The sequence below is a fragment of the Gracilinanus agilis genome, chromosome 4 (genome assembly GCF_016433145.1).
Source record: "Gracilinanus agilis isolate LMUSP501 chromosome 4, AgileGrace, whole genome shotgun sequence".
Classification (NCBI taxonomy): Eukaryota; Metazoa; Chordata; class Mammalia; order Didelphimorphia; family Didelphidae; genus Gracilinanus; species Gracilinanus agilis.
In genome coordinates, this window is record NC_058133.1 from 394,907,083 (window position 1) to 394,929,452 (window position 22,370).

Genomic DNA, 22,370 nt, shown 5'->3' on the forward strand with positions numbered 1-22,370 from the left:
TATATATATATATATGCATATATATATATAAGCTTTAATAAGCTCAAAACTATACTGAGACTTTTGAAACATCCTTATTGGGTATAAATACACATCTATCTATCTACCTATTTAAAGTTCAAATATCTTCTAGTTAAAAGAAAGGGCAAAAACTTAAAGTCATGCTCGTCTTTAAACAGAAAGTGAATATTTGTAAATTTTTAGAAGGCAAACAACGGATAAACTAGGATGATCAGTGCATATAGATAGATGTGCATAAATACATATATATATATCTGTATATATCTATCCAGACAGGTCTACATATATATATATATATACACATATATACATATACACATAACAGAGGTATATATGAGTATGTACATAGAAAGATATATACATACAGTAGGTAATTTCATATTATATTTCACCAGTGGGGAGCAGAGATGGGGGAAATGGTATTTACATTAGTATAATGATAAGTTATGCTCTACTGTAAGAAAGTACCATGACCGATGCAACAATATATACCTATAAGCAGTCTATAGAAATCATTCTATGACACAGATTTCAAATATCCTCTAGATAAAGGAAAAAGACAAAAGCTTAAGAAAACAATGATTATCTTTAAAGAGAAAATGAATGCCTATAAGGTTTAGAAGATAAGCATGGGATAAACTTGAAGGATCAGTGCAAAACTGGTTGCCCTCTCTATTACATTATTAATTCAGTAGTTTTCTCTTGTCTATTTTTCCAAAAGGTAATCTGGGGTATTCCCTTCTAATTTTGCCAGTCAGGACTAGCTCTTTTAGCAGCATCCATAATTTTAGTTTTACTAAAGTTGTCCTTGTCTAGAGCTTCTCTCCCAAATGTATTCTACTAATTATACTAATTACCTTAGTAGTTACTAGATTAACTACAATCAAAGTACAAAGGACCAAAGTGAGCAGGACATGGTGTCTCTTCCCAAAATCTCCCTACCACTCTTTTGGCTAGGGCACATAGTAATATGATATCCAAGACCTGAAAAGGCAAACATTTAAATTCTTTATAGATTTTTAATTAACCAGAACTCAAAAGCTCCACCATGCCACTCACAGGGCTAAATCAAAGCACCTAACGTGGGATACCCAATTGGTGGAATACAACCCACTGGTCAATCACAAAGTCCACCCAGGTCAAATGTGATACCAAACTCTCACAGTTGGAATTTGTATCAAGAGTGTTCTTCTTGAAGCTTATGGATATTTTGGATGGGGAAATGGTGGCCATGTTGGAGTTTTCCAGTATATTCTCCAGCCTCCTTGTAACTTTAAGGATTATGGAAAATAAAGGATGGTTCAAAAGACTTTTTCCTACTAAAAAGGCAGGAACCAATGTCTTATGAGAAGTTCTCATTGAAATAAAATTACTTAGGTAGCATCTGGCCCAATTCTTGCTTAGAAAGTAAAAGATATCCCTGAGTTCAGTATAAATAGATTCTAATCTTGTGCATTATCTAAAGGGTAGCCATGATAGTTCAAACAAAGACATCATCTGAGAGGCTAGATGAAGCAAAAGAAAAACAATAAATCATAAAGCTTTGGAAGAATTTTGTGCCTTTTTGAAGGAACTAATTTCTGAACACATTCATTATCCTCTGATAAGTTTTGCAAGATTAAAATTTTATGGTCTATTTTGATGGTGCTTGTACAGAAACTGGATAAGCTATGCAGAAAAAAAAGGACTAACAGGTCAACTGTTCTAGTATGTGCAAATTCTGCAAGTACCAGTAAAGAAATTCTTCAGTTCTGAAATATATTCTCACCTAAAGGGATTTAAAATGTGTACATTTTACAGGATACAAACTAATGCATGGATGGTTGAAAAAATCTTTTGTTTTGTTTTTGAGTGATCTTATCTTTTTTTGTACTTTTAGGGAAAGGGCATTTAAAAAAGTAAGTTATTCCACTATTTGAGACCAAATAAAACTCACCTGCAGGAATAAAACCAAGGTGTAGGGAGAAATATTACCATTATTCTTGAAAACAAAAGTACGTAATGTAAAAAAAATACTGGATTTGAAGTTGGAAGAAGTTCAAATCCTGTTACTTTTTTTCTTTTTAACCCCTATTTTCTCTTTTAGAATCGATACTGTGCATTTGGTTCCAAGGCAAAAATGTGATAAGGGCTAGGCAACTGTGTTAAGTGACTTGCTCAGGGTCCCAGAGATAGGAAGTGTCTGAGGGCAAACGTGAACCCAAGACCTCCTGTCTCTAAATCTAGAGTCACCTAGTTGTCCTCTGATATTTATATCTTAACCAGAGGTAAAATTACTACTTCTTTTGCCCTTAGTTTTCTCCTCTATAAAATGGGGATGATGTTACTTGCACTATTCATAAGGTTGTTGTAGGAGAAAACACTCTGTTGACCATAATGCACTAAATAAATTTGTTATTATTATATTATCTGCCAGGGTTTATTGAATCAACCTATTTAGCTAAGTGATCATAATAAGAAATGTTTGTCACTGAAAGAGAATTCATGAGAGTTGATTCATCATTCAGGTACTAAGTAGGAATTTCAACTTTGTCTCATGAAACATACATTTTATCTATGTTGCCAATGCCTAGACTTCTGTACAAAGTCAAACATTAATATTCTAACCTGGTATCTTGAAAATAGAAATGCCATATTCTTCTTCACAATGAAGCTGATGCCTAGAAATTCTCTGGGCCAGTTTTCTCCTTTGCAGTATGACTTCCCTAGTCTACCCCAACACACATTACTTAAATGTATGGGGCAGTCAGGGGTGCTGTGAAGCTCAAATGAGATAACAGACATAAAGCATTCTGCAAACTCTACAATATTATGCAAATGTCAGTTGTTGTTATTATTAATATCCCTTGGTCACAAGCCCTCCAGTCTGGTGATAATATCATTCTCTCTTCCTTCCACTGCATTTCTATGGAGTTCAAGCAATGTTTACATGGCAACATGGTATAAATGTTTAATAACTGGGCTCTCCAGAAAACAAGATATTTGCACATATTTTTATGTCTACATTATGAATACCTTCTTATGTCTAGAAATTCAACAAAATGACAAATCGAGACCTCAAGTGTAGCTGAAATTTCTGAGATATAATGCCCACTATGAAAATTTAACAATTTGGCTCTATAGCAAAGGTGATATATATATATATATATATACATATATATATATATATATATATAGGAAGAGGGAGAGAGAGAGAGAGAGAGAGAGAGAAAGAGAGAGAGAGAGAGAGAGAGAGAGAGATGGGCCTGGAGTCAAGATGATTCATCTTTCTGAGTTCAAATATGGCTTCAGACACTTAATATCTGTGTGACCCAGGGCAAGTCATTTTACCCTGTCTGCCTCAGTTTCCTCACTTATAAAAAGATGTGGAGAAGGAACTTACAAACCACTCTACTATCTTTGCCAAGAAAACCCCACATGACTGAAATGACTGAAGGACTGGCCTAGGTCCATGCAATGGCTGGCTCCAACCCCACTGGATGTAGTTCTCCTCTATGTCCCATCAACACACCAGTTATGCAAAGACAGGAGAGATGGTATAATTTAACAAGAGGGGACCCAAGGTCCACTCTAATCATGATGTTGGAAAATAATGCTACTGGGCAGCCAAAGGCCATAATAAAAGCAATGAAGGAGCTTTTTTTTTTTTTGGGGGGGGGGTGTATGTGTGTGTTTTTTATCCTGGAGAGCAAGAAAATCCAATGAGAAAAAGCCACTCAGACTCTGAGCCAATAATTAATTGTATAGGGAAGAAACCTAGTTATACTGCCCAGGAGATCACAAAGCTGCATGCCCTTCATTCCAACTTTATGAGCAAGAAGCAAATGATCCTCACCATGATTCTGTGTCAGTTAGGTTGTATAGTAAAGTATTCTTAATCAGACAAGGATTGGACTTTAACAGTTTCTGAAGCTTCTTCCAACTCTGAAAAGTCTGGGTTTCAATGACTCCTTCTCTCTTCCCCTTTACCTCCTCCTCCCATCCCATCTCCAAAGAAGTTGACATCAGAACTTTTCCCAATGATGCGAATTTTAAGGTACATCCTAGCACCAATGCTCATTTCCCCCAATGTTTTTATTATTTTTTTTTAATTTTTTTTTCTAAAGCCCTTATCTTCCATCTTGGAGTCAATACTGTGTATTGGCTCCAAGGCAGAAGAGTGGTAAGGGTAGGCAATGGGGGTCAAGTGACTTGTCTAGGGTCACACAGCTGAGAAGTGTCTGAGGCCAGATTGCCCCAATGTTTTTAAATCAATAGCTCAGGGAAAAATTGCTAATTGCATAATCAAAACTTTCATTAAAGAGATGAGAAGAGCAATGCCATTCAGAATGATTAAGGGGATTGCTCAAAAGCACACAGCTGGTCAGGGATGAGTCTAGGATTGAAACACAGGTGAAAACTTCCAGTTCAATGCTGAGGACTGGGGGAAAAAAATCTTTAAATTTCCATTAAGCCAGACTGTCTTTTGGGGAAACTGTCATGTATAATGATGAACTTAGATGCCTTTTTACTCTCACACTTCGCTCTCTCTCAAAAATACTTTCAATTTGAAAATTGTTAAAATCGGAAAGATTTGCATTCAAGACTTAAATGATCTGGACTCTGCTTATTCACGTAATTTAACCCCTTCCAAAATGCCAAAAAAATCAAGAGATTTACTATACTTAATAAAATTCCTTACGTTAGACTTTTTAAAAGAGCTGGCCTGATAAATAGGTCCAAGCTTCAACCGATAGAACAAAGAGACCGTCAGCAAACAATTCATTAGTATGATATGTGTTCTCACTATATATCAATCCTATAGCTCCTGGTATCTGTTTGAATTCTACTGTAGCAAGCAGATTGGGACAAAACCTAGGAGTGAAAACCTTCTGTGCATTTTTGCACAATTTGCACATGTGCAAGAAATCTTTCATGTGTAAATATTTGCATGTCTTCAAGAGTGTCACCAACAAGGGATAAGGAGGCTGCTGAAGAAATGTGGGTAATATGAATTCTCCAGTGAACTGTCTTTCATTTTCATATCAGAGGAGAATCAATCAATCAACAAGTATTTATTAAACACCTGCTATGTGCTAGGTGCTATGTTAGTATACAGGTATAAATACAATCTAGGAAAAAATTCTTATTTGCAAGAACCTTGTGTTCAATTATAGTTAAGAAATCCAGTACAAAATGAATCCAAAGTAACCCAAAAGATTAATCTAGAAGGTCACCACTTTTAATTTTTGAAAAATTCTTTCTTTCCATCTTAGAATTCATAATAAATATTGATTCGAAAGCAGAAGAGTAGGCAATTGGGGTTAAGTGACTTGCCCAGGATTACCCAGCCAGAAAATGTCTGAGGCTAGATTTAAACCCAGCACTTCCCTATTCTAGGCCTGGAACTCTATCCACTGTACAACCTAGCTACCCCATATCTTTTGATTTTTTTAAAAGAAAAATAAATAAATTTTAAACTTTCAAGGTAAAAGAATTTCTCAAGGTCTTTAAGGTTTTTTTATTTCTGAAAGATTCATTTTCCCTTGCTAAACAGTTTAGTTGGGATGTAAAGGACCAACTTTATAAATATGAATTTTTGAGAAGCCTCAGGTAACAATAAAAAAAATTTAAATATTACCTCTAAGGAATCACTATCACATTCTCCTTCTTCTGAGTTTTTCCCTTTTTCTTCAGTAATTGTATTCACCATTTCAAAAAACCTGAAATGGAAATGGAAATGCAGACATAAAGCAAATCTTTAAGTTCAATGTCCCATCAGGGCACAGGAAAAACCAATATGATGTCTAACAAGGTAATAGAACGAAAATAGGATTTTCAAAAAGCTCATAGTTCCTTCTGCAATGTAGGTTATTCCCTGAAATTTCCCACATCACTACCTTATTTTAAGCAATAGAAGGTTCAAAGTTTTTATAGTACACAAAAAAAGATGGGATGTAACACAGAAAATTATCTTCTGGGAGGGATGATCTGTGCTGGCCATTTCCTGATCTGATATGCTTCAGAAAAAAGCATAGATTGAGAGATGCAAAAATGAACATAGAAAAGTTGGTATTCATGTAGGTCTAGATGAAAAATGAAGTCCCTTTTTACTCTAAGGCAGTGATTCCCAAAGTGGGTGCTACCGCCCCCTGGTGGGTGTTGCAGCGATCCAGGGAGGCGGTGATGGCCACAGGTGCATTTATCTTTCCTATTAATTGCTATTAAAATTTAAAAAAAATAATTTCCAGGGGGCTAAGTAATATTTTTTCAGGAAAGGGGGTGGTAGGCCAAAAAAGTTTGGGAACCACTGCTCTAAGGCAAGCATGCTCTGCTTAGTAATGTCTCTGGCAAAGACTACTGAGGATAGCATGATCCATCACTGAGAAAGAAATACAATTCAGAAAAATGATGAATTAAGATAAAGTGAGTAATCTGCTCTGATTGAGTTGGAGAGGTTTTTTGTAGCTAACAAGAATTAGAGTATTATTTAAGCTATTAAGAAGAGTGGAAGAAGATTATGAATCTAAAATGGCTATATAAATCGGAGGGTGGGATCCAAGATTTCACAACATCTAACACTTGGCTTGCTTTCATCAGTTCATCCATGCTTTACATTGTCTGGAGTATAATCTATTTCTTTATAGACTGATGGAATTTTCTCATTAAGAAGGAAGCTCTAAAGGTTTAAGGATCAGGATTATCTGAAAAGCTGTGAATAAATTCAGAGGTTTTACTTCACACCTGGTAAATTGTCAAAGATGACAATAGATGAGAAGGTTCAATGCTGGAGCATTTACAGAAAGACAGATCCACTGATACAGTGTAGGTGGAGCTGTAAATTGTTCCAACCAATATAGAAAACAATTTGGAATTCTATTAATAAAGTGATGAAAATGTCCATACTTTTGGAGCCCAATAGTGCACAGTGAGTCCTATGCCTCAAGAAGTCAAAGACAGAAAACGAGGACATTTCTATGCCAAAAAATTTCATAGTAGTTTTTATTTTTTATTAGCAAGGAACTGGAAACAAATCAGAAACCCCTCTGAATTACAGTATAGCTAAGCCAATTCTCATAAATGGATGTGATGGAATATTATTGTCATAAGAAATGATGAAGAAGAATATGGAAGACTTATTTGAACTAATATGGTGAGAGATAAGCATAAGCAGGACACTAATATGGACAATGAAATGAGTTAAAAAGGCTTGACTATAAAACAGGCATTGTGCTAAGTGCCAGGCATACAAAGAAAGGAAAAATATGGTCCAGGCCCTCAAAAAAGTAGTGTAGACAAGGACATAAATAGACATGGACCAGATATATTCAGAGCAAACAGAAGGTAATTTCAGAGTGAAAGGCACTAGTGCCAAGAAGGATGATGAAAGGCCTTCAGAGAAGGCATTTGAGGTGAGTTGAATGAAGCCAAGGAAATTAAGAAGCAGAGCTGAGAAAGAAAACATTGCATTTATTAAGAAGCAGTGATGAGGAAGAGCACGTCGCCTATATGATCAATAGGGGACATGAGCATTCCAGGAATGGAGTGAAATGCCAGTGAAAAGACATGGAAATGGGAGATGGATTTACAGGCAATCCAGTGTAAATGGATCCCACAGTGCATGAAAGGGGGTGAAACTGAAAAGATAGACAAGAGATAGGTTGTGAAGCTCTTTAAATGTCAAACGCAAGATTTTATACTTAATCCTGAAGATAATATGGAGCCCCTTGAGCTCATTGAGCAAGATGACACGGTTAATCTTATATTTTAGGGGAAAAAATCACCTTGGCAGCTCAATGGAGAATGGATTAGAATAGTGGGAGACTTGAGGCAGTGAAAGCAGACAGAAAGTTATCACAGGAGTTATACTAGCTCTCATGGGAGCTATCACAGTTCTCATCATGTGAGAGGTGATAAGGACTTTACCTAGGGTGATAACAATGCCAGGGGAGAGAAGGGAACACAAGTTTGAGATATGGTGAAGGTAGAAACAAGATCTGGCAACAGCTTGGATATTTGTGGTGACTAAGGATAAAGAGTCAAGGATGACCCCAAGGTTGTGGATCTGAGTGACTAAGAGTTTGATGATGCCCTCAGCCGTAATAAGGAAATCAGGAAGCGAGGAGGTTGAAGACAAGGAATATGAGTTCTGTTTGTAACATGCTGAGTTTGAGATAGCTAAGGGGCATCTAGTTCAATATGTCCAAAAGGGAGATAGTGTTATAAGGCTGAACCTCAGGAGATTATTGTTGTTCATCCATTTTTTAAGAGGAGCAAAGGCATCACAGGATGATGTCTTGACTTGTGAGTGAAATGAATTTAAGCAAGGCAGCGTTGTACAGAGTTGTCAGCCTTGCTCTTTCTGGCTGAGTCACCAAAGTCCAGGGCAAAGACAAAAGTCAAGATGACTGGTGATGGCTCAGGATGCAAGGACGATGCTGGCATATTTTGTTGTCTGACCAAGGGCTAAGCATTCTATAATGCTTCCTTCAGCCACCTTCAGGACCATTGGAGCAAATTGTTCCCATCCACCCATTCCATTATGGTGAAATCTTCACATGCTTGTGGTAGACATTCTCTTAACTCAGCAATAGGTTTGATGCCTTTTGATTACTTTTGATCTGATATAGCTCATCTGCTAAATGGTTTTATTAGAGTGTGGCTGCTGAGCACACTACAGCTCCTTGGACCCACAGGTGAGAAATGCGTGGCAGATGGATCAAAAGGTGGAAGAGCAGCCCTGAAAAGGACTTGGCAAGTCTCATACTAGAGGCACTAGTCCTTGCTGAACACTACCCAATAACTTTGCTAACGATTCTTTCCTACCAATTTTAAAACGATACATTATACAAGATTATGCCCTTAAGAATCATGCCTTTAAAAACATATATACAGGCAAATATTACTATAACTATATATGTTGTAGTCAAATCTTGATAACCTATATTGTAAGTTATTCACACCAAATTTTTAAGTCAACTGGTCTCTCCTCTCCTCTTCTATTCTAATACTATTCTATTCCTAACACTCATTCAATTACTATAGGATCAGTGAATAGGCACCATTTTAATTACCTGTCTAGGCAAAACACATTTTAGGATGGTAAATCTGTTGGGAAAAATTATACAGTGCTTTTTATAGAACCAAAGAGAAATAGTTTTTAATTGTCTGCATCAGTGCCCTGCGCCATTAATGTAGAAAAATGAGTAGTGATACTTACAAAGGAATTTAAGAAAGACTTCAGTAATCAAAAATTACAGTGATCACATTTAAAATGAGATAAAACCTGTAAGCTAACCAATAAAGCTAGAATTAATATCCCTGTGGGAAGAATTATGCTTACACATAAGGTTTGATCTCTTAAAGTGCCCTAGAAATTAAATGACTAATAAAAAAAAAGAATATAATTAGATAATATTAACCTATATAAAGAATTTTCACAAGCAGGAACTCTCTATGGAGGCGGCATATTCATCCATTAAAATAAAACAAAGATCAGGTAATTTCATTTCCCCCCCTTTAAGATGATGACTAATACATACTTTTTGCAGTGAAGATCTGTACAGAAATAGATTTGAAAATCATCCGAGTTGTGAAGTACATATAAAAAGCAGCATCGTTCTTCAAACTTTGAAATGCTGAAATAAGACAAGCGACTGTTAGTTAAGGAAACACCACCTAGAAGATGCCTGGGGACACAGAACACAGAAACACAATTTCCACCAGAACCCAATATAATGACTATAAATGGCAAAACTCACAAATGTTGTAGAGGTTTTACAAGGTGATATTTCCTGTGTAGCCATAATAAATTGTTCAATGACACTGTGTCCTACCCTGTCTTCTCACATATGGGCAATGGAGTTACTAAAAACCCACAAACTACTGGAGAGGGAAGGACCTGGGTTCAAATCTGGATTTAGATATTTCTTAGTGGTGTGACCCTGGGCAAGCTAGCTAACCCCAACTACCTAGCCCTTGATGTTCATCTGTCTCAGAACTGATACTAAGGCAGAGGATAAGGGTTTTAAAAAAATAAACCCTTAAACTCTCTGGGACATCTTTGCAATTTTGCAGGAGGGGACAAGTATTGCTCATTACTCTATTGCCATATGCAATTAAGGTCCAATACTTGGTGATTGCCTGCCCTTGGTGACAGTCTCTCTGGGGAGCTGTTGAAAGAAGCTAATAAAATGATTTACAAGAAACTAAAGTCTACCAGGACTTGGCTTAGAATAAACAACTTAAATAAGTGAAATAAGCTATGGGTTGTTGGGTGAAGTAAATATGACTCGGCTGAGCTCTCTTGTAAGAGTTCAGCCATAACCTCTATTTTATAGGTAAGTATGTAATTTTCTGAGAGTAAAAGAGTTGACAGCAGTACTGAAATCTCCTAAATTGTAACCTAGTACCGAGGTCTAGAGCAAATTCTATTTGACATAAATCACATTGGATGCTTTGAAATTAGCAATGCCTAATAAATTTGCAAACAGACTCCACAGACAATAAATTCAATGAAATGGGATTGTCATCTCTACTTGCTATCTTTTGCAAAATTCGTTGTATAACATTTAGAGACCAAGAGGCAATGTATCATAATAGAGAGGTCAATGATCTTGAAGTCTAGAAGATTCGAATCTTATCTAAGCCACTTAGGTAGCTGCAAGACCTTAGAGCAAACTATTGAGCCTATTGGAACAGACTCATTTTCCTCAGTTGTAAGATGAAGGTTTTCTAACATACCTTACAGATCTAAAATCACATTCCTATGATTAAATTTGAAGACAAAAAAACTGAATCTGAGTTAGTGTTGACTGAGAAACCTATCCAGGATCCTTAGGCAGTAACCATAATTATTTCTATTTATTAATCCACCTATATTTATTAAATATCTACCATGCACAAGGTGCTATGAAAATATCTTAAAATATCTTAAAATTACCCAGGTCTTTACCTTGTGGATATTACTAGGGGAAGCTGATTGGAGGGAGAAGCATACAACCAGTACAAAAAACAAACAAATAAACAAAAATAAGGCAGGGAATGAAAGGGAGCAAAGGAAAGATGAAGACAATAGGCTCTTGGAAAATGTGAGGAAGAAAAGTCTTTCACATGGGAAGATCAAATAAGACTTCTTGGAAGAGAAGACAAAAACTAAGCCTTAAAGGAAGATAAAGACATTGAAAGGAAGAAATGAAGACGGAAGGAATTCCAGGTAAAGGGGATCGATGCATGAATGTCCAGAGGCAAGAAAAGGCAAAAGGAGATTTGGGTCAACAGCAATCCATTTGGGCTAGAGCACATAACACATGAAGGGGAATAATGGAAAATAGGCTGAAAAGGGATTTTGTAGTTTGTGCTACAGAGGCAGAAAATGCTGGTGAAGAGCTTGAGTTGGGAGTTCTGAGTTGCAGTAGGGCTAAAACATAGAGTGTCTTAACTAGGCATAAAAATGATAAGCCTTCAGGAGCTGAGGAGCCACCACGTCACCCAGGGAGGAGAAAATGAGCCCAGTTTGAATAAAATGGAGCAGGTCAAAAGTTTTTGGCCAATCAGCACTAGGACTGGGCTGCTGCAATTATCTGAGGAGGCTTGCTAAGATTGTAAGTTGGAGCCAAGATGCCTCCCTGCATTGGAAGAGACAGCTTCTTCAGCTGGGAGTTCCATATAATAATGAAATCACAGATCCAACCCTATCCTATTCCATATAGATTTGGGAACCATCAGCATACAGGATTTTCAAGAGCATAGACATGTGAATTTAATAATCACTTATTAGACACCTGTGCTAAAGGGATGACATAATATAATCTTTGTCCATGAGGAATTTAGATTTGCTAAGGAGAATAGGAGAATAAGACATATATAAAGAAAATGAAAGTGTAAAGTAGAGATTGATGGGTAAAAAGGAGAGATTGAAATAGGGGTTCTGCATCTAGTTAGGTGTCCAAATCCTTGCTTTCCCTGTTTTTCAGTTCTTTGAGTTATATATTAATTCATACTGCTCTAAAAAACAAACAAAACAAAAACAAAAATAAAGTATTATTGAAATTGGTAAGAGTCATTTGGATAAAGTAAGAATCAATCAAACTCATATAGTGGAACTTGATTCCAAACAATATCTTGTTCTTTTCACAGAAATTTGGCCTGGATGGACACTTGTTTCACTGATATAGAAGAGCAATATATACATAATTAGGCAGTTGGGTGGCACAGTGGATAGAGGGCTGGGCTTGGAGTCAGAAAGATCTGAGTTTGAATCTGGTCTCAAACACTTAAGCAAAGTGTCTCATACACTTACTAGTTGAGTGATCCTGGGCAAGTCACTTAACCCTCTCTGCCTCAGTTTCCTCATCTATAAAACAAACTAGGGAAGGGAATGACAAACCACTTCAGTATCTTTGCCAGGAAACCCCAAATGGGCAACAGCAACAGCAACAACAACAGGATGCTGAGACAATAAATGACTTGCTTATGGTCACAAAGCTAGTATGTGTCACAGGTAAGATTTGATGAAGTTCAGGTCTTCTTGACTCCAGGGTAAAGGCTTTCTATTCACTCTCTGATGCTTACCTAATAAAAATTACTTAGGGTTCAATAGACTATGCCTTCATTCTAAGAACATTATTATTGGCTATATTGTAGATGTACCTTGGACCTAAGTCCTCCTATGGGCAAGGAAGAGGAGGATATTTAGACACACCAGGAATTCATCTCTATTAAGTTTAACAAAATATATCAAACAAAACTTACCTTACTCCCCTGACAGAAGAAGCACTAAAATTCCATTCATGAATACCTTTCTAAAACACAGAGAAAGATTAAAAAAGAAAAGAAAAAGAAGTTAAAGAAAAAAATCTAAAACACAAAGGCAACATTAAACAAAACACACTTGTTTTCTTTGGTAAGATGTTCATAGTTAGGATAAATATAAAGGTGAAATCTTTTGAGGCTGGAACAAAGTGGAGGAAAGGTGATGACAAGGCTGAATGAGACCATGTCTTGTTTCTACCCAAATGCTAGATACTGCCACCAATACTATTTAGTGTCCCCATGTGCAAAATAATTCTTCAGGAATAAACTGGGTGTCTCTGAATGGACTCTCTCAGGTTACTGGAGTTATAGTTGCTATGCTAAAAACAATTATCTGGTGGTCTGAGATCGAAGGCAGTTTTCAAAAGCGCTCAGGACAATCAATTCATGAAATTCTAACTCTCAATTTTCTCAAATTGAACATAAAAAGTTTTGGCAAAATTTTGAAGGGAAAAAAATCTACTGCTCTGGAAAATTAAAAGAAACTCAAACATTAAAGCCATAGACATTTTCCTTTTGAGAAGCAAAGCTCTCTTTTGAATGTGGTCTTTAATGATTTTTAAAGTACTGAGTCATCATCCTTTGAGAATGTACTTTCTCAGAGTCCACCAAAATGATATTTTTAGTCCTTGAAAATAATAAATCCCTTAAAAACAAAAACTAAAAACTAAAGCAAAAACCAGAAGAGTCTGACCATTATTCTAATTAAAACAAATTCAAAATATGAAAAGGATATAAAATTAAATTTTCTAATATAATTTTAAACCTTAGGGAAAACAATATGATGTATCACTGTATATACTTGTTGCTACAAAGGCAAACAAAATTAATTTATGGATTTTTTAATGTTTTCTTAAAGGGATATAATATCCATATATTCCATATATTCTTTTTTTTTTTTTAACCCTTACCTTCTGTCTTAGAACCAATACACAGTATTGGTTCTAAGACAGAAGAGTGGTAAGGGCTAGGCAATGGGGATTAAGTGACTTGCCCAGGGTCACACAGCTGGAAAGTGCCTGAGGCCAGATTTGAACCCAGGACCTCCTATCTCTCGGCCTGACTCTCAGTCCACTGAGTTACCCTGCTGCCCTCCATATATTCTTAATGAAAGTTACAATTTATGAGTATTTGCATTTGTTATAATATGTAGCCTTTATATTATTTTTAAAAGAAATGCACAATTCATAAATGCCTCAAATTTATGAGTATTCATTTTTGTTATATATAGCTTTTACATTATATCTTTTTTAAAGGGACACAAAATCCATATATACCTCGATGAAATTTATAAGACTGTTCACTTCTGTTATATATAGCCTTTACATTATTTTTAAAAAAAGAGATACAAAATACACTCATACCCACACCTACATCAGTGAAACTTATGACTATTCACTTTTGTTATATATAGTTTTTACATTAAAAAAGAGATACAAAATACACCCACACCTCAGTAAAATTTACAAGACTGTTCACATATGTTATAATAAAATATAGCCAGAGTGACAACATAATGCCAGAAATGGAACTTGCAAGAGGAAGAGAGATACAATTGAATCCAAGAAATCAGTAGTCTAAGTTTGCTTCTATCTGGGTGACCATGGGGAAGTCACCTAATTTTTCCGAAACTTAGTTACCTCATCTGTAAAATGGGGATAACAATATTTTCCTTGCTCAAGATCTACAAAATGGAGATAAAAATATTGCTCTATCCAAGACATAAAAGGCTGTCATCAGGAAGGCAACTTACTAGGTTGAATTGGTATTTTAAATATATTTTCACAAACTGGTTGGTGCTTGTGCCACGGGTAGTAAAGACAATGTAAAAGCAAATTCATCTGTAATATAACCATGACTTACTCACTTTAAAATAAACAGAGATAACTTGGATTCACCCTAGCTAATAAAATTCAATTACCAGGCAGGTGACTGCTTTGCTGGCCAAGTAGTGGCTAAGAGAGGTCAGGGATCTGAACTGGTTCAAAAGTATTTTCTTCACTTCAGCTGTCAAACAGATAAATATCTGACGCTTTCCTGCTTCATCCTATTCAGTTCAACTTAGTAAGCCCTAGAACGTACAGGGATTGTATTAAATGTTGGGAAATAAAAAAATGAATAAGAGGCAGCCTTTGTCCTCAATAAACTTAAAATCTAAGGGAGAAAAGACATGACATAAATGATTGATTAAAAAAGAGAATAGACAAATTTCTAGGCTGGTTAGGCCCAAGAGTGCCAATGATTCACAGAATCATAAAATCATAGACTTATAGAAACTTTTTAAATCAGCAAGTTCAACCCTCTAGTTTTTCTGATGAGAAAACTGAAGCAGAAAGGGATTATAAGGAGTCAAAAAAGTCAGTAAATAGAAGGGAGAGGACAAGACTTCATATCTAAGTCAATGTTCTTTCCATTTCTCCACGTGGCTTATGAAACTCTGAATTTAAATGTTGAATGAGTTGGGGTTTTTTGGCTATTTATTTGGTTTTATAATTTTTTGGTCTTTTTTCATTTTGCCACACTGTTGAAAACAGTATTTCCTTGCAATCTCTCACCACAGGATTTCAGGGACAAGCAAGGCAAAATTAATTTTTACAATGGTTCTATAGCAACGCAATATCTATTGCACTTTGTAAAAGGAAAGCCTGAATAATTTTTTCTGATTCCTAGGTTTCTAGGTTCTCCTTTAGCTTTGTCTTTATACCTAGTACTAGCACATTGCATAGTGCACAGAAGCCACTCAATAATAAATGACTACTTAATTGAATTAGGGTGGGTTTTTTTTGTTTTTTTTTTTTACTCTTCACAATTCTTCACACCTTTTCTGCAATTTATAGTCTTAGAGAGCTTCCTGAGACACTGAGACATTAAGAGATTTGCCCAGAGTCACAAGGAATGTATGTGTCAGAAATGGGATTAAAAAAACAAATTTTACCTTCTTTCTTAGAATTAATATAAGTATTAGTTCTAAGGCAGAAGAGCAGTAAAGGCTAGGCAATTGGGGTTAAGTGACTTGCCTAGGGTCACAGAACTACGAAATGTCTAAGGCTAGATCTGAATCCAGATCCTCCTGACTCCAAGCCTGGTGCTCTATCTACTGAGCCACTTAGCTGCCCCAGAGAAATGGGATGTAAACTCAGGTTTTTCTGGTTCTGGGGCCAGCTCCCTATCCATCATGTCTCTGAACTTGAGATATGTGATTTTATTATGATTCACATGACATCAATAACACAAATATATATTATATATAATGTATAAATGTGTATATAAATAGGGATCTTTTTTCTCTCTATGTATATTTATATATTTGCTTATATCTATATATCTATAAATATGCTGCCTTAGAAAATCAAAACAGATGTGCTCAGAAGAGCCAAGCAATCATTTTTGGGAAAATTGGAAAATTTTGTAACTTCATTTTCAAAAGGATTGAGCACATTTTCAAATGAGGAAATTGAAAATGAAGCGTGTTTAGGTTTTGTCCGTGATCGCATTAACTGCAAATCTAGGGGTCCTGGATTCTTAGTGCGGGGCTCTCTGGCACCCCATCCTGTTTCTTCAGGAAACCATGAAAAAAGGGTTGAGTAAAGGTGTGGAGTGAAGAGACTATTTTCTAGAACATCAATAATACTTTGTACTTTTTAGGAACCAAAGTAAAAAGACTCCCATAAAACCTTTCAAGGAGAGCCCTTGATGAAACTTTCCCTTTGACACAGTGAATTGACTACTAGTCATCTACATCCAAGGAAGTCAGAGAGAAGGAAAGGCCCAACATACACCAAAGCATTCCTAGCAGCTCTGGATGGTAGCAAAGAAATAAAGTAGGTGTCCATGAGTTAGGGGATGGCTGAAAACACCCATGATGTTTATGTCATGAAATCTTATTGTGCAGTAAGAAATGATAAGTCTAAGGAGTTCTGAGAAACATGGAAAGATGTTTTATAAATTAATATAGAGAGAAATAAGCAGAACCAAGAGTTCATACAATATCACTACAACAATGTAAGAGAAAAGATCAACCTAGAGGAGTAGATTTCTGAGTAAATGAAAAACCAGTGAAAAGTACCTGAGAACAGATAATGAAACACTGACCCCTCACAAGAGACAAATGGCCAGATCATTGTATTAGATGCTTTTGTTTAATTGCTTTTTATTTGTTGAAAAGAAGCCTTCAATTAGGATGGGGTGAAATTATTGTGGTGGGGGCAGCTAGGTAGGGGGGATTGAGAGCCAGGCCTAGAGATGAGAGGTCTTGGGTTCAAATCTGGCCTCAGACACTTCCTAGCCTGTGACTCTGGACAAGTCAATTAACCCCAATTGCCTAGCCCATACCATTCTTCTGCCTTGGAACCAATATACAGTATTGATTCTAAGATAGAAGGTAAGGGTTAAAAAAAAAAAGGGAAATTATTGTGATATAAAGACAAGGGGCATCAATAAAATATATTTAAGAAATTTAAAAAATTTTTGCAGAATGTTCCTTCTTTCTCAGCTTAATTCAAATTAATCTGCCATATTTACTCATATTTTTTCTTCCTCATACTCCTAAAAATAAAAAGTTTACATTCTCTTCCATCATTCTCTTTATAGTTGGGTTTTTTCCTTGTTTTGAAATACTGCTTTTCTTTGCTTCTCTAATGAAGCATGACTAGCTTGATGCTTGTAAATGGCTAGAGTAGGACTGAGAGAAAGGTAGCTAATAGTCACCCTTTCATCATCCACAAGTAATTCTTACAATACTTCTTTGTTGTCTTTGGTCCTTACCTACTCCTCCTCGTCTGAGGACATAGGCCCTTGGAGCTCCAAACTCTTGGGATATAAATGACAAACTGAGTCACAGCAGTTACAAGAAGAATTTGTGGACCAATAACATTTAAATTCCAAACTCAAATCTGAAAGGACTAAGAGTCCTAAATACAAGCTGTTTCTTGCTCACAGACAGATACACAACTTCACTTAAAGCAGTTATTCATTCTAAGCAGCAAGGAAATATTGAAAGAAGAAATATTTGGAGATCTGGGTTTCCATTAACTTTGCCACTGACCACTGTATGTGTAACTCTGGATGGATGAGTCAATCGTTAAGTAAATATAGATGAGAATCTCAAAGATTAAAACTTCTGAAAACAGTAGCGAGAAAGGACCCAAATGTTCAGAAAATTTTTCATCCCTTGTTTTAAAATGAAAGAAGTGGGAAATGATTTAAATATGTGAGTAAATATGATATATCAACGATGTATTTGTTTCTTCTGGTTTTAGTTAATTTTCATATGAATTGCAAAAAAAATAGAATATTGTGCTCTGATTTAGAAAATAATTCCATTTTATTATTGCCACAAGATGAATAAAACCTGATGAAGGGGTTGTTCAATATGTGTTATTTATTTACTTGAACCAGAGAGCAGCTAAAATAGTAATAAAGCAGAGTAGATTTGTTTATAGTCTGATCTCCATTGTTTAAAGCCTGATCTTGTAGGGTAAGAACCAGACAGCTTTTCTAAAACTAAGAAAAATGACAGATTTTATAAATGTAGAAATACTAACAACAACAACTCATTTTGATATAGTGTTCTATTACTCACAACATAATTTTCAAAAGCCAATAAGATTTAGAACTAGAGAGGACCTTACTAATCATCTGGTTGAACCCCATCATTTTGTAAATTAGGGAACAAGCTGAGGAAAATTAAATGACTTGTTCAGAGCCACAAAGGTGGTATGTAGCAAAGCTGAAATTCAAACCCATGTTCTAACTCTAAATCCAAAATTCTTTCCACTCTACCATGAAGCACCATTTATACACATCATTTTTGTGGTGTCAATTGCACAAATATTATTTTGCCAGTTTACAAATGAGAAAACTGAGGTTTAAGAGGCTGAGATAACTTGCCCAAAGTCATATCGCAAATAAATGTCCACTGGAGGATTTGAACCCAGGGCTTCTGACTCCTAGTTGGAGCCTCTTTCCTTTATACTATAAGAACTGGATGCAAATAGAGTAGACGCTCTCATGACAAGTCTTTAAATTTAAAACAAGCATTTAGAATGATCAGCATAGGAAGAGGGAGCTAGAGACCTGAAATTTTCTTAAGAAAGAAAGATTGCTGAGTAGACTGAGAGCTGGGCGCAGAGATGGGAGGTCCAGGGTTCAAATCTGGCCTCAGACCCTTCCTATCCATGTAGCCCTGGGCAAGTCACTTAACTCCCATTGCCTAGTGCTTACCACTCTTCCTTGGAACCAATTTAGAGTATTTATCCTAAGAAGAGAAGATAAGGCAAGGATTTAAAATAAATAAAAAGAATGAAAGAAGAATTGTGAAAATATAAGATTCAGATTAAATTCCTAAACCTGTCTTTGTGATTGGGAGTATACTTGTGAATTTCTTAATTTGGGGAACTATGAGATGAGGAAATTTCCTTTAATAATGCAGGTGAACACTTTTTCTTTAACTTAAAAATCTTAGAAAGTTTTATCCAGGACACTAAATGGCTAGACAACTTGCCAAGAGTCACATAATCAGTATTTTAAAGACTTAGGATTTGGACCCATCTTTTCCTGGCTCCAAGGGCCAGCTTGTTATCCTTGATAGAAAGATAGGTCTACTTATGTCTCTGAATTCTAACAATGTCATAATACATATATTAGCATGTACACAAAACATTACCTAGTTGCAAAAGACAAATGAATTAAAAATGTGATTCTAATCCAAAGACTCTCCAAGCAAGAGAGGGGGAAAAATAACACTCACAAGTAGCTGGAAATGATACTCATTTTCCAAATAACTCTGGCTTACTTTCTTTTCCTTTTCTTCCTTCCAATTATCCCTGGCTACTCTCTCTCATTCTCCTGGCTTTGCTTCATCTCTAAATTCACTCACCCCATTTTTTGCTTCCAAGTGTCCTTGGATAACTTTTCTCTTTCCATGTGGGCTTCCCAAAAATCTCTTCTTCTTAGCTTACAGTTTTCTACCTCTATCATTTCTCTCTGTTTGTCTGCTTACAGCTTGAATAGACTATGTTTTTTAAGTCCTAAAAGTTTCTCTCTATATATACACAGTATATCAGACCCAATCCCAACACATACATATGTAACATTTAAAAAATAAAGTTCTGAATATCTCACTCATATACAAACATAAATTTATTGTTATCACCTCTTTAATAACGACATTTTTTTAGCTTCCTAGTGTACATCCTGAAGTCAATTCAAAATTAACATATCACAAACCAGTCATCTTTTCCCAAAATGATATACCTCTAAAGTTCCTCAGTTTTGCCACAGCATTGTGATTCCCACAGGTCATCCATGCACAAACCTTGGAATAAATCTTTGACATCCTTGTCTCTTCCACATATCCAGTTAGTCTCCAAGGACTGTTCAATTTTTCTTCACAATATCTCATATATCCATTCCTTCCCCTATTCCTACTGCCCTCATCCTAGTCCATGCTTTGAAATCCCTTTAATAGGAATTACTACAAAAGTCTCCCAGCCAGCCTTCTTGACTTCATATTCTACCCTATTTCATAATATAAGTTTTTGGGACACCAATTTGCCTTAAATACTGTTTTCATAAATTCAATTCCCAATTCAAACACATCAATGATTTCCTATTTCTGATCCGATCAAGTCTAAACTAATTTACTGAATTTTCAAGTTCCAACAGAGTTTGCCCTCACTATATATCTCCAACCTTATGTCTGGTTGCTTATTCCCCAAACATATTTCTTCCTCTTCTGTTGAGGCTAAAGTCCTTATTGTAGTATGAACTTATTCATTCCTGTTTTTGTACCTTTGCTAATGTTTTATATGCCTTCCATTGGCTGAGCCTTCTTCCTTTTTCCTGACATAGTATTTAAATATTTCCTACCAGTCAAGATTCAGCTCAGGTCCCATCAGCTTTGAGATATCTTCCTTGACTCATTCAGTCTTTAGGTTTTCCTTTTTTCAAACATGTTTGAGCAACTGGAATTTCTACCACATGATTTGGCATTTAATCACGTAATACATTCTATTACTTATTTTATTATTTTTAAAACTCACACCTTTGGTCTAAGAATTGCCACTAAGTATTAGTTATAAATAAGGCAGAAGAGTGGTGAGGGCTGGAAAACGGGTCAAGTGACACAGCTAGGATAGGTCTGAGGCTACATTTGAACCCAAGTCTGCCTGTCTCTAGGCCTGGTGCTGTATCTATCCACTAAGACACCTAGCTGCCCCTCTTTCTATTATTCAATGTGTTACACTTTTTCTTTGAAGACAGCTAGGTAGCAGAGGGGATACAGAGTCAGCCATGGAGTCAGCAAGACTTAGCTTCCTGAGTTCAAATTTGGCCTCAGACATATACTAGCTGTATAATCCTGGGCAAGTCACTTAACCCTTTTTGCCTCATTTTTCTGTAAAAGGAGTTAAAGAAGGAAACTACTTTGTATCTTTGCCAAGAAAACCCTAAATGGGGTCACAAAGAGTTGGTATGACTGAAAAATAACTAACAATAAACCTTTTCTCTATTCCTAGATAAGAAATTTTGTGAAAGCAGGGCTATGGCTTCTGCTTTTTCTTTAGTCCTCACTCAGTCTAGCATATTCCTGCAGGCTCCCAGAAACATAGATCTAGGGTTGGAAGTGACCTTAGTTATCATGTAGATTTAGAGGAAGGAGCAGACATGGTTCCTATTGTCCAGGAATTTATTAGTAAGTCACGAAAAACACAAACACAACAAAACCAACAGCAAACTGTATATCCAGGATGTTATTTAATGTTAAATTGTGAGGCAGAGATTTTAAGTGCTCCAGAAAGTTTGAGAAAACGGAAACCAGTAAGGATTGGGTTATCCAGGGTAAAGTTGGGTCTGGAATTAAACTTTAATATATGAGGAATATATGACTAGATACAGGGGAGAAGTGAAGGAGCTATATATATAAATACACAGACACAATCTGGTCTACTTTTTGCCCCCTCTTAAAGTCCTTGGTAATCAAGCTTTTTTAAATCACAAAGATCTATTCTGAATAATTTAGCACAATATTTTCCCCCAGTTTGTATCCACATATCAGTCACTCCTGATGAAAACGCAATCAACACCTTTTTGAGCCTGGGGCCATTGTTACATGGCCAGAATAGACTGCCTGAATGAGATTATTCTGCTGGCACCAATATCCCTTAAGGACAATCTCCTAAAGATTTAGATTAAGATTCTCTCTCCAGCTTTAGTAAGATTGAGAAAACTTCTGTTGCCATTGAGGGGTGGGAGGGAACAGGGAAAGAATTTGTGGTAATAGGATGAGTTGACAGCAATTTTAGCTTGTGAACCCTGAGCTGACACCCAAAGTCTTCCATGGGGAGTGGGTGTTCTTTTTTGATGTTTGTTTGTTTGTTTTTCCAGAAAATGGTATGAATGGCATCCCATGGATTGAACTAAAATAGTAATAAAGAAGAATGTCTTAGGCCAGTGATTAACATGATAGGAAAAAACAAAAACGCAATGTTTTCAAACTCCCCTAAAAATAAAGGGGTTGATCGCCTACCTCATCTTTGATGCTGTCTTTAGAATTAGTT

General features: G+C 36.0%; 1 protein-coding gene across 1 annotated transcript in view; it reads right to left on the reverse strand.

Annotated features, from left to right (window-relative positions):
- Positions 1 to 22,370, reverse strand: part of MAP3K5 (mitogen-activated protein kinase kinase kinase 5) — a 301,627-nt gene that overhangs the window by 86,026 nt on the left and 193,231 nt on the right. The window contains exons 12-14 of the mRNA XM_044677087.1: positions 12,754 to 12,803; positions 9,543 to 9,638; positions 5,642 to 5,723 (exon numbers count right to left, since the gene is read on the reverse strand). Coding sequence (XP_044533022.1) covers positions 5,642 to 5,723; positions 9,543 to 9,638; positions 12,754 to 12,803 — 228 coding nt within the window. The remainder of the gene's footprint in view (positions 1 to 5,641; positions 5,724 to 9,542; positions 9,639 to 12,753; positions 12,804 to 22,370) is intronic.